The sequence below is a fragment of the Petaurus breviceps genome, unplaced genomic scaffold (assembly GCF_028583685.1).
Source record: "Petaurus breviceps papuanus isolate PSGF00001 unplaced genomic scaffold, PetGlider_PUasm1.0 187, whole genome shotgun sequence".
Lineage (NCBI taxonomy): Eukaryota > Metazoa > Chordata > Mammalia > Diprotodontia > Petauridae > Petaurus > Petaurus breviceps.
The window spans coordinates 25,265,584-25,277,165 of NW_027185799.1; the positions used below are offsets into that span (position 1 = coordinate 25,265,584).

Consider the following 11,582-nt stretch of genomic DNA (forward strand, 5'->3'; position numbering starts at 1 on the left):
CTCAGGTTCCTCATCTGTAAAATGATCTGGAGAAGGAAATGGCAAACAACTCCAGCATCTTTGCCAAATGGGGTCACAAGAGTCAGACAAAACTGAAACAAATGAAAAACATTGTAAAACCACTGTATGAGAAATGTGAAGAATTAAAAAATGCATCTTTCTTAATTTGGAAATTACAGAATATTACACCTCAGTAATTTAAAGAAAGGGAATACTCAATCTACAGAGAAAACTGTGAATTCTGAAAAGTAAACAGTGCATCATCTTTTAATTGCTCTTTCCCCAGAGTGTGACTTATTTATTATTTTAAAGAGGTTAAGAGGAAAAAAATGGGATTTGAACCTGTTTGCAAGTATCCATAAGAAGACTGCAAATGGCTCTGTGGGTGTCAGTGAATTTTCAGCAACAGCAGTTTGAATTTGTCTCTTAAGAAACTACCTTCACCAAAAGAAAGACTTGTGACCAACATAAAAATAAAAGTAAACTTAAATCTGCAGGAATGTTTTGTGAACTGAAGTGAACACCAGGAACAAAGATCTAAAGATATAGTCATATAAAAGATTTTTTTTAACACATATGCAGCCAAAGTATTTTAAAATCATGTTTTTAAATGTAATAAGGACAGCTAAGGGGAATAACTAATACAAATCAAGTGCTTTATTCAGTCTTTGAAAATAAGTCAAATGGCTAACACTAGGCTTTAGATTTAAAAGTGCTGGTATGATAATGGCCCTGAATAAACTGAGGTTTTGATTTGTCATTATAAACTTGACTTAATTTGATTAAGGTTTATTTTAACACTAATTTAAGGTGAGATGTGTTTCCCTATTAAGGTAATTGTGGCAAATTAGTACTTATTTATCTTGGCTTATTAACCTGTTGGTTGGTTGTTGTCCTTCATTCTCTTGAAGAGGACCAAAATGACATCACTATGCTAGAGTCAAAATTTCAGTGCATCTGTAGTTGATCAGACCAATACGAGCTCAGAATATTCTACCAGAGGTCAGATACAAAATAGTCCATGTGAACATGTGGGGTGGATTCTCTAAGTTGGCCCAACTTGGTTTCTCCTGAGCTTTTCAGTTCTGTTTTGCTCATGAAGCACAGCACCTTCTTTGATATGGGAACACCATGCTTAGCAGTCCTATACCAGTGTCTCCCATGTCACACAATCAATTTCAAAGTTCTTGAGAGAGAATTAATCTGTAAAATGGGTAAAGGGCAGCTAGGCGGGCAGGGGATGGAATTCTGGGACCGGAATCAGGAAGACTCATCTTCCTGAGTTTAAATCCCACCCCAGATGCTCTGGCTGTGTGACTCTGGACAAGTCAAAACCCTGTAGGCCTCAATTTCCCCGTCTGTAAGATGAGCTTGAGAAGAAATGGCATATCACTACCAGTAACTTTACCAAAAAAAAAAACCAAAAACCTAAATGGGGTCATGAAGAAGGGGATATGACTAAAGTAAGTGAACGACAAAAAAGTGGATAAAAGTAACACCTACCCCCTAGGATTGTTGGGAAGACCAAATAATATAATCATTGTGAAGTACCTTACATGGTGCCTAATAACTTTAGCAAATCATCATATTACAAATATTGTTAGAAAAGTAAATTCTTTTAACCTAGATTCTCTTAGATTATAGGTTCAATTGTTGAAAGAATAATGTAAAAATATTTGAAAACTATTTAGAAACAGACAACGGTAATAATTTTCTGTAAATCTAATATAGCAAAGATCTTTTAAGATGTCCATATTTGTGAAACACAGTCTTAAAATCTTACCATCCCTGCTAATGGTTTAAAGTGATTATATATGAGAAACAGCACTAGAATCTTGCAACATACTGTCAACAGGGCAAAACTTCAGTACTTTTAGATTTCAAGAACTAGCCCCACACCCAGGCTAGAGTGTGATAATTTAATTTTAGTTGAGTGTAATACAATATATTTTAAGTTTCTCTACATCCATATGAAATCATGAGTCCATTTAGAAATTACAAAGATTCAATTCATATCTCTGCCCATTATACAACACTGCCCTAAGAATCATGACGTCTTAACTTCTTATTATCTAGGTAACTATTTTAAGATGAAAAACCATGGGGTAAATCTTGCTAATTTGTGGAAGGAGCTGTTTAGAACATATGACATAAGCCTACTGATCTCATTAGTAAAAGTAGAAGATATTCTGATGAAAGAACATACAGAAAATAATAGTCTCTCTGCTTCTACCTCATTTCTAAGTAGTACATTTTAACCTTATTTAAAATTCTGTACATAAGAAACTTCAGTGTGATTTAAATTGCTATGTTAAGATGAGATAAATAATTAATAGGCAGTTAACAATCTTACCATAGTCCTAAAATGTTACTGGTATCCTGAGATGTTAGGGGAGAGCTCACTAGTTTTCTTAAAGTATAAAAGTGACTTTATGATTTGTGATTATGAAAACAAAGATAACTGTCCTAACCTTGCTTTGTGATCAGTGAAATTTTGCTATATAAGGTAATCTCAAGAGGTTTTAATACAATATTGTTTTAAATTGTTATTTCAGCTACGACTGTCTAAATTATCATGAAGCCAATAGTTCACCATTCAAGAGTAATGCCATGAGCTGCCCAAAGGCAATACAGTCTGTGAACTGCTCCAGGTAGATATATGTCCCTGGGGAAAGTTGAGAGGACAACTTTGGCATGGACAAAGGTAGGATCCTTTTCACTCCATTTCCCCATCTCTAAACAGGAAAATTTCCCATCTGGTTAATTCTGAACCTGATTACAATACCTGTAAATAAATGTGGAATTTTTCTACCTTATTGGCTAATAAATATGACTCATGCCTAGGAATCAAACAAAACTAAATTTTTCCCTGTTACGTCAAGTCAGTCTGTGCCCTTTAGGGAAGCCTTGATATTATAACTATATCCCTCCTTTTTCCTTTTATATCAAATTTCTATACTCAAGGAAGGTTACTCATAGCACCCATTTGGAGAAGTGCTAAATCCATTGCTAATATTGATTAAAATAGAAACATTTGAGTATATTGTAAATTCTTCTCTATGCCATCCACTTGCTAGGGTCACTGTTTGACCTCTGTAAAAAGCACTTTTCCCTCATGCCAAAATTTCCTGTTATTTTACCACTACTTCAAGCTTTCTAGATGGTGCTTTGTCCCTGGAGATTCCCGAGGACTCCCTTTCCCTTGAATGCAAGGCATCTGGGAACTCCTACAGGTAGCCCACTCCTCCCTCTCTCCCAACCCCCTAATACCAAGTGATACCTACTGGGCATTTAGCTAACAGGTCTTCCAAACTGAAACCTTGGATGCTCTTTAACTTATACTTCATTAGTTGGCACAATACCTATATCCCACTGTTTTTTGATTAACACAGGGATACTCTCCTCCTAATGGGGAAATTAAGACTCATTGTCCTTAAAATCAGTTAAACATTAAAACATCTGACTTATTTCAGGATCATATTAAAAACACCAAGCTAAATGAATAATATCAATTCCAAATCCTAATCTCTTTAAGAATTGTGTGTTCATATATAAAAAAATTTTTTTTAACTTATGTAAGTAGCAAAACTGAAGACTTTCTTTTTATACACCCTAGCTTACATATCTACTGTGATAAATATTCATCTTTACTAGAGGGGTCATCTTACAAGTCAGGCCCTCATGGATGTCTTTTTAAGATTATCCCTTTATCTAATTGATAGCAGTGTCCTTATGAGGTACAAGGTTTAGGTAAGTTGAGATGAAAAGCCTTAAATTCTCTGAAGTTTTGGAGTAAATTATGGATTCCTGATGCTTAAGCTGGTAATCAGAAAATCAAATTTAGGAAGGTGTACTTAATCTATCTAGGTCTGTTTTGCAAAAGATTCTGCAGAAACATCTAAGAATCTCTGCAAGTAACCTGATACAGAGAAGATCTTCTAGGAGAAGATAGGTATCCAAAAGATGGTTTTGGAAACCAAGTGACTGCCTAAGATATCTGAGTTCTAAGAAATCACGTGCTGATGAAATGGACATGGTGAATGGGTAGAAAAGAGACAAATCTTCAGCTTTCCATCCTTCTTCCCTTCCTTCTCTGTGCACTTCTCCCCCTACCCTTACTGTAATGCCTAATTATTAAAGAGGGCTGCCCCCAACAGAATTTGTCAATGTATCTGTCATGGGTGGTCTCAAAGACCAAAAGTTAAATCGTTGTAAGATTAAGCCTAATGGTTTGGGGGCCATCTCCTCTTAAATTAGGTCCATTAAAGTAGACTATCTGGGATAAAATTTTGTCAGTGCCTATTCCCATATATTGGGGTTACACAGCATTAGAATGAGCAAAAAGAAGCCCAAACTAAACACAGACAACCCTATAGATGGCACAGTGGATAAAGTTCAAGGCCTGGAGTAAGGAAGATTCATCTTCCCAAGTTCAAATCCAGCCTCAGATACTGTAATGGGAATGTAAATTTTTAAGATCTTCCCTGCCCCTAGGCTAAAGTGCACCTAGAGCCTGGGGTGAGAGGCTTGTTTTTCAGTAGATACTTCTTGATTGGCCAGTGGGTCAATAAGGTTGTTACATTCTCTGAGCCAGGAGAAGGCTATATAAGCCCTGATGTGTAGCTTTGTTTTGGGGCTCACTTTTAAGAAGTGTTCTGTGATTTGATCTGGATTCTGGGAAGCCGTTGTTGAGAGCCCCCGCTCGGCTTTGAAAAACCCAGATGTTGAAACCCAGATGTTGATTTGGTATGGATGTAATGGTTGGACAGTTTGGAAAGCTGTCTACTTGATCTGTTTCTGTCTTGATATTCTGAAGTTCTGGGTGCTGACCTTTTTCCCCTGAACTAGGTAAACGATACATATTTGACTGATTAAAGTAAGCTTGTTAACCCATTTTGAGTTGCTTTCCTTTATCAAAGCAGATCTAAGAACCTGTGGTGGCAGCAAACCCTGGGGACGTTTGGGGTGCTTGCTGCTACAGATACTTACTGTGTGATCTTAGGCAAGTCACTTAACCCAGCTTGCTTCAGTTTCCTCTGTAAGATGAACTGGGGAAGGAAAAGGCAAATCACTCCAGTACTTTGTCAAATATCACAAAGAGTCAGAAATGACTCAACAACTACAATATAACTGAATTAAACAAATGAATCAATCAGGTACTGGTGCCATGTTATGGGGCTCTTCTAATCCTAGGTTTCATAATTGCCTTTTGGCTTTGATAAATTCTTTTTTTTTTTTTTAAGCAATTGGGGCTAAGTAACTTGCTCAAGGTTACATGGCCAGTTATTTCTGAGTGTGGTGGTAAGTATATGAGCCCGGATTCGATCCCAGGTCATCTCGACTCTGGGGCCGGTGCTCTTACTCACTGTATTACCTGGCCACCCCTTGGCTTTGATAAATTCTTAAGAAACTCATGATGGGTTCACAGTGACGCAAATTTTTTATTCACCACATTTTTGCTTCTGTAATCATTACTTCAACTTGATTAAATATTATGGTGTAATAGACATACATGATTTTAATTTTTTGTTAAGACTTAAGCTAGATTTAATATTCCCCGTCATTGTTCCTTATCCTTGCAAGTTTACTCAGGTAACCTCACCTGCAGACTGATGCCATCACCTGAGAACTGATCTCATCTTCCAATGATCTAATGGTAAAGGGGCTGAGATTACACATTCCACCTCCTCATTAAAACTTCTACTCAATCAGAAGACACACCGTGTGTTGCTTGAGACTTTGCTCTGTCTTCTTGTTAATCACTATAAAACATCTAATCACTCAGGTCTTTGACTACTGAGAATTCACTGACCCAGTTTAATGGCTACTACTCACCAAGCTAATAAATTGATAGTACTTAAATTTTTGCATCTTCACTCTACTTTTATTTCCATCTAACAAAAGCAAAGGCCCCATAATATCATATCCCTGCTCAATAAACTCTAATTGCTCCCTATCACTTCCAGAATCAAATAAAAAATCCTGTTTGGCATTCAAAGTCAATTCAAGTCACTCCAGATCTTTCCAGTCCTCTTATACCTCACTACCCCTTTCCAGTGACACTGGCTTCCTTGCTGTTTCTCACAAGATACACTCTATCCCCCAAGGAAGCATTTTCACTGGCTGTACCCCACACCTAGAACATTCTTCCTCCTCACCTCCTCTATCTGGACTCTTCAAATCCCAGCTTAAATCTCACCTCCTTCAAGAAGCTGTTCCAAATTTCTTAATTCTAGTGCCTCACCTTGATCTATTTGTACAGAGTTGTTTGCATGTTGTCTCCTCCACTAAACAGTGAGTTCCTCGAGGGCAGGGACTATCTTGTGTCCTTCTTTGTGTCCTCGGCTCTTAGCATAGTGTCTGGTACACACAGCAGGGCGCTTAATAAATACTGACTACTGGGAATGAAACTTGCCACCTCCACAATTTCTCACACTTTTGCCCTCCCATTTTATTTCCACTATTATCAGCCAGCAGCCTCCTCACTAGCCTGCCTGCCTCCAATTTCTCATACCCAGTCCCAATTCATCTTTTACACCGTTGCTAGATCAATCCTCCTAACAACAGATCTGATAGTTCTTCCCTTCTGCTCAAAACCTTTCCACCAACTGTTTACTGAATTTAAAGTCCAAATACCTTAGCTTGGTACTCGGAAGCACTCCACAATCTAGCACTTACCTTTCTAGCCTTCATGATTCTCTCCCAGTGCCCTAAACTATAGCACAAAATGAACCTTTTGCCATAACCTTGTACACATACAGCATCCTTCTAGCTCCATCTTTGTTTATAGTATTCCTTACATCTGAAATGCATTAACTTGTTTATAAAGCCTAAAAATTAAGTTTATCCACAACTTTTGAAATTTAAGATTAAAAGGTTCAGTATTTTTAAAAAATATGTATGAGCTTCCTAACAAAATATATTATTAGAACATATCCTGCAGATTTTGCTTAACTAGATTTGGTTTAGTTGGAAGCCACCTTTTAAAGCAAAAAACAAAACAAAACAAAACACATGAATCCAAGTGAATAGAGTCCTGGGCTTGACCACCTACCTGGCACCAGCCCTTAAGAGCTTTCGGATCCTGGACAAGTCACTTAAGTTCCAAGCCTTGTTTTCTTCAGCTAGGAAATGATGATAATACCTCTACCTCCCAATTAGCATGACTGATGGATCCCAACATGGTTATACGAATTTAAATTTACACTAGTTATAATTATGTAATATGATTGGTCCTGTCAGTTCAAGCCCAATGGAAACATGCAATTCAAATTCAAATAATGCAACCACTTCACAGGATCCTCATTTGCACTAACAGGGACCTAGCTTATATACTTATATACCTCCAAGGGGTGGGATGGGCAAAACACTCATAAGCCTTAAGCCAGGAGTAGGGAACCTGTAGCCTTGAGGTCACACGTGGTCCTCCAGGTCCTCAAGTCCCACCCTTTAGTTAAAGTTTGATTCAGTGGAATCCAACTTCAGAGATCAAATCCCCTTAATAAAAGGATTTTGTTCTATAAAACCTGAACTCAGTCAAAAGGCTTCACCCAAGGACCTAGAATGCCATGTGTGGCCTCAATGCTGCAGGTTCCCCACCCTTGCCTTAAACACTAGAGGTCAAGTTACTGAGTTATTATGTTTGGGCCTTTCACAGCTACCTGACAAAACAAAAATAACTTACCAAAAAAAGGACCAAATACTTAATACTAAAAATACGCTCAGGTAGCAACTTAAAAAAGTAAATTAAATCAACAGCCAGCATTTATTAAGTGCCTATTCTGTGCCAGGCTCCATCCTGGGGACACAAAGACAAACAAAACATTCCTTGAATTCAATGGACTAACGTTCTATTATGGAGAACATTTTTTTTTTAAAAACACATAAGTACAATTTCTAGGGGGTGCTGAGGAGGTAGGTGAGCTATGGTGGTACTTGAGCTGAACTTTGAAGGTAACTATGAATTTTAAGGGCAGCTAGGTGGGGAAGTGGATAGAGTACTAGGCCTGGAGTCTGGAAGACCCAAGTTCAAACATGGCCTCAGACACTTACTGGCTGTGTGACTCTGGGCAAGTCACCTGTTTGTCTCAGTTTCCTCATCTGCAAGATCAGCTGTAGAAGGAAATGGTAAACCACTTCAATATCTTTGCCAAGAAAACCACAAATGGCATCATGAAGAGTCAAACTGAGACTGAAACAAATTTGAACAAGAATAAATGGATTTTAAGAGGCAGAGCAGTGCATTCCAAGAATGAGGGTCAGCCAGTGTAAAAGTACAGAAAACAGAGATGGACTATCATTTGAGGATCACCAGTTTGGTTGGACCAGAAAATGCAGGAGGAGAGAGTAATGTGTAATCACCCTGGAAAAGTAGGCTGGGACCAAATCCTGAAGGGCTTTAAAATGACAAGAGTTTGTATTTTCTTCTACAAACTTGACATTGTCAAGAGATAAAACCATTCATTCTCCAAGTACATAAAAATAAGGGCAGAAGAATAGCGAAAGCAAATCTAAAAAAGGAATCACAAATCATTCAGACCCTATCTAACTGTAGGGAAAACTGCTTCTCCCTCTCCCCCCCCCCCCCATTAAAACAAAAAGCTTTTATTATAGGTTTACTATGTAACAAGCACTGAATTTTTTTTAAAGTGCAGGAGATACGTATCAAGACCAAAATAAGCCTGTCTCTAACTTTAACACTTATTGAAATGAGAGCTCCTTGAGGGCAGTGTTTTTGCCTTTCTTTGTACCTGGCATATGCTAAGCAATTAACACTTTCTGACTGAAAGAAGGAAAAAAAACAAGAGAAATGCAAAACAGTTTGAAAGGAGAGAGAACTTTTAACCTCTCAGCTGAGCAGTGACGGAAGAAACGGTGAGTAGCACAGGTGAAGTAGATTTCTGGCAATTCGGAACAGCTGGTCCAATCAATATGAAGAGATTTGGGGATACAAAGCCCAGTGGGGGTGGAAGAAGCAGTCAATTTTTTTGGGGGGGGGACAGTGAGAGAAGAATATACTCACAATCGGGGGGGTGTCTTAATATTACAACTATTTTCAAGGGTTGAAAACAACATAAAAAAACCATTAAAAGGGGGATAGGCTTATACGGTGGGAGTTGGCAGTGACTCATAGGGGTCAGACTCAAAGGTTTACCTATATACATACAGCGAAGACAGCAGTCAACATATCCAATGAACTTGCTTCAAATTGGCCTAAGACCCTCAAAACATTACCTGAAGTGGGAAGGCACAGCTAGAATTGGAAATGGGTAAGGAAAATAGGATGTATTCCCATCCACAGCCCAGAAGTGCCCCACCCCACCAAACCCTTCCTCTATTCAGCAATGAGAAAAAAAAAAATAAGGAAAAACTCTACCGCTGGTCCCAAAGGGCAGAGCTCTCTTCCAAAGAGAGGGTGTCTGTCCAGGGAGGTGGCGGAGCCTCATTTGTTTTCATGCGGAAGGGTTAAAAAAATTTTTTTAAACACGGCCTACACATGGAGCTAAGGGAAAAACCTGATGCTCAAAACCCCGCCGTGTTTCCCTCCTCCTCCTCCCCCTCCCCATTTCGCTCCCTCACCTCACTCGAGTGCAGCAGCCTAGAACACGTGCCTGCTTCACCCACCCCCGGTACTTCCTAGCCAGCACTTTCCGGATGGGCTTCCCCCTGCCATTATCCCCCCCCGCCCCCCACAAACACACGAAAGCCCGGGTGGGGCCTAGGGAAAAAGAAAGTCTAGGCTAGGGTTTCCTCTTCCTCTACACCTCCAAGTAGATCCCACGAGAGAGCCTCCTAGGTACCCCAGGAAAAGCCCCCGACACATGGTCTCTACATCTGTACCATTCATGCCCACAACCTCCACACCACCTTCATTATTGTACCAGGGCGAGGAAGGTGGGTGGGAGTGAGTGTGTTTGCGCGCGCGCGTGTGCTGGGGGGGCGGGGGTGCTGGTGTTGCTGCTACTGCAGCAGCCCCACCGATGCAGAGGGAAGCCAGGGACCCGCCAAATCCAGAAGGGCAGAGCCTGCCTTCCCAGCCCTCCCTCTCTCCACCTTCCCCACCTGACTAAGTTCAGCTGCCAGCCTCCTGCCCCAGGCGAGCTGGGCGGGCAGGACCAGCACAAGGATGGACCTGGTCCACAGGTGCGCAGGAGCGGGACTTCCCCCTTCCCTGCCGCTTCCCTTCTCCCCAGCTGTGGGGTCCTACAGCACAAAACGAGAAACTGGAAGCATGCCCTGCAGCGTCCAACCTTGTGACTCCTAGGTCTCTAGTAGGTCCCCCCTCCCCGCCCCCCGCCAGCCCCAGGTGAGGCTTGGGCGATGCTGCGGCCTCCCTGCGCACCTGGAGGCAGAGGGCCGGGGGACGGCGGGGAAGACAGGTGCCCAGGTACGAGGCGAGGAAGGAGGGACGACAGTCCCAGGGCCGGAGCATCTCTCACCTGCTTGCCCCGGTAGAAGAGGCGCTGGCGGTCCGGGGCCACGTTGAACAGCTCCCGGATCTTCTCCCGTAATGTCTCGATCTTGGTGAGACGCGACAGGTCGTCGATGGTCCGCGTCTCGGTGCCGTCTATGGTGCGGACCTGGATCCACATCCTGACCCGAGAGGGGGTGGGGGTGCCGACGGGAGGGAGGAGGTGCGGAGCAGAGCCGGGAACCAGCGGGGGCGCCGGTGCCTCCCCTCTTTGTCTCCCCCTCCTCTCGGCCGAGGCTCTCACGCCCCCACCGCGCGCCTCCCCAGCCCCTGGGGACCCCGAGCGCGCGAGGGAGTGCGCGAGCGAGAGCGTGCGCGAAGCGCCCGGAGCACTCGGCGGTGGCGGCCGGCGGTACCCCGAGCGCGCACACCCCACAGGGCGGGGAGGGGGGAGGAAGCGAAGGAGGGGGAAGGAGGAGGAGCGAAACAGCCGGAACTGGGAGGAGGCGAGAGCGAAGAGCCGGAGGAGAGACTGACAATGCTTACGCCGCCGCGGCTTTAAAAATAGGAAGGAGCCTTAGCGGACCGGACTGACTGGGACTGTTTATGAAGAGCTTGCTGCTCTCACATGGAGGTCACGGCGCCAATCGGTTCTCGCGAGATCCGTGCGGATCCAGCCTTAAAGAAACAGCAGCCCACGAAGCGACGGACGGACAGAAGAAAGTGACCTGTGGGGCTGCAGGCGGAAGATCGGGGCGGGGCCAGCGAGGCCAGTCCCGCCCCGCCTCCGCCCCGCCCCCAGGCCTCAGAAGCACACGCCCGCGCGCCAGTTCCTCTCTCTTAAGCTCGCGTTTTGGCTCCCGGGGGTGTGCAGCACTCCACCCCCTCCTCCTGAGCAGACTATGGGCCCTCAGGGGCCTGGGTTTTCCCTTCCAGTGAAAACTCCCCAGCAAACAAAAGGCACTTCGGCCCGCTGGGTGTGCACGTGTTCCTTCCTTGGGCCCCAGAGGAGGGGACGTCGGAGGGTCCCAAATTTCTCCGTAAACGAACCAGAACTGAGCGCTAGGCCGGGCGGCCCGACTTTCCTCCCCTGACCCTGTCCGAGGTCCCTGTAGAGCCACTCTCTCCCTTTCTCCTTCACCCAGCCATGCCCCTGCCCTCGCGGCAGGCT

The 11,582-nt window shown here is 43.0% G+C and overlaps 1 protein-coding gene across 1 annotated transcript in view; it reads right to left on the reverse strand.

Annotated features, from left to right (window-relative positions):
• The window catches only part of UHRF2 (ubiquitin like with PHD and ring finger domains 2), a 202,437-nt gene extending 191,694 nt beyond the window's left edge, over positions 1-10,743 (reverse strand). The window contains exon 1 of the mRNA XM_069090760.1: positions 10,440-10,743. Coding sequence (XP_068946861.1) covers positions 10,440-10,592 — 153 coding nt within the window. The 5' untranslated portion in view covers positions 10,593-10,743. The remainder of the gene's footprint in view (positions 1-10,439) is intronic.
• Between the last annotated feature and the right edge of the window lie 839 nt (positions 10,744-11,582).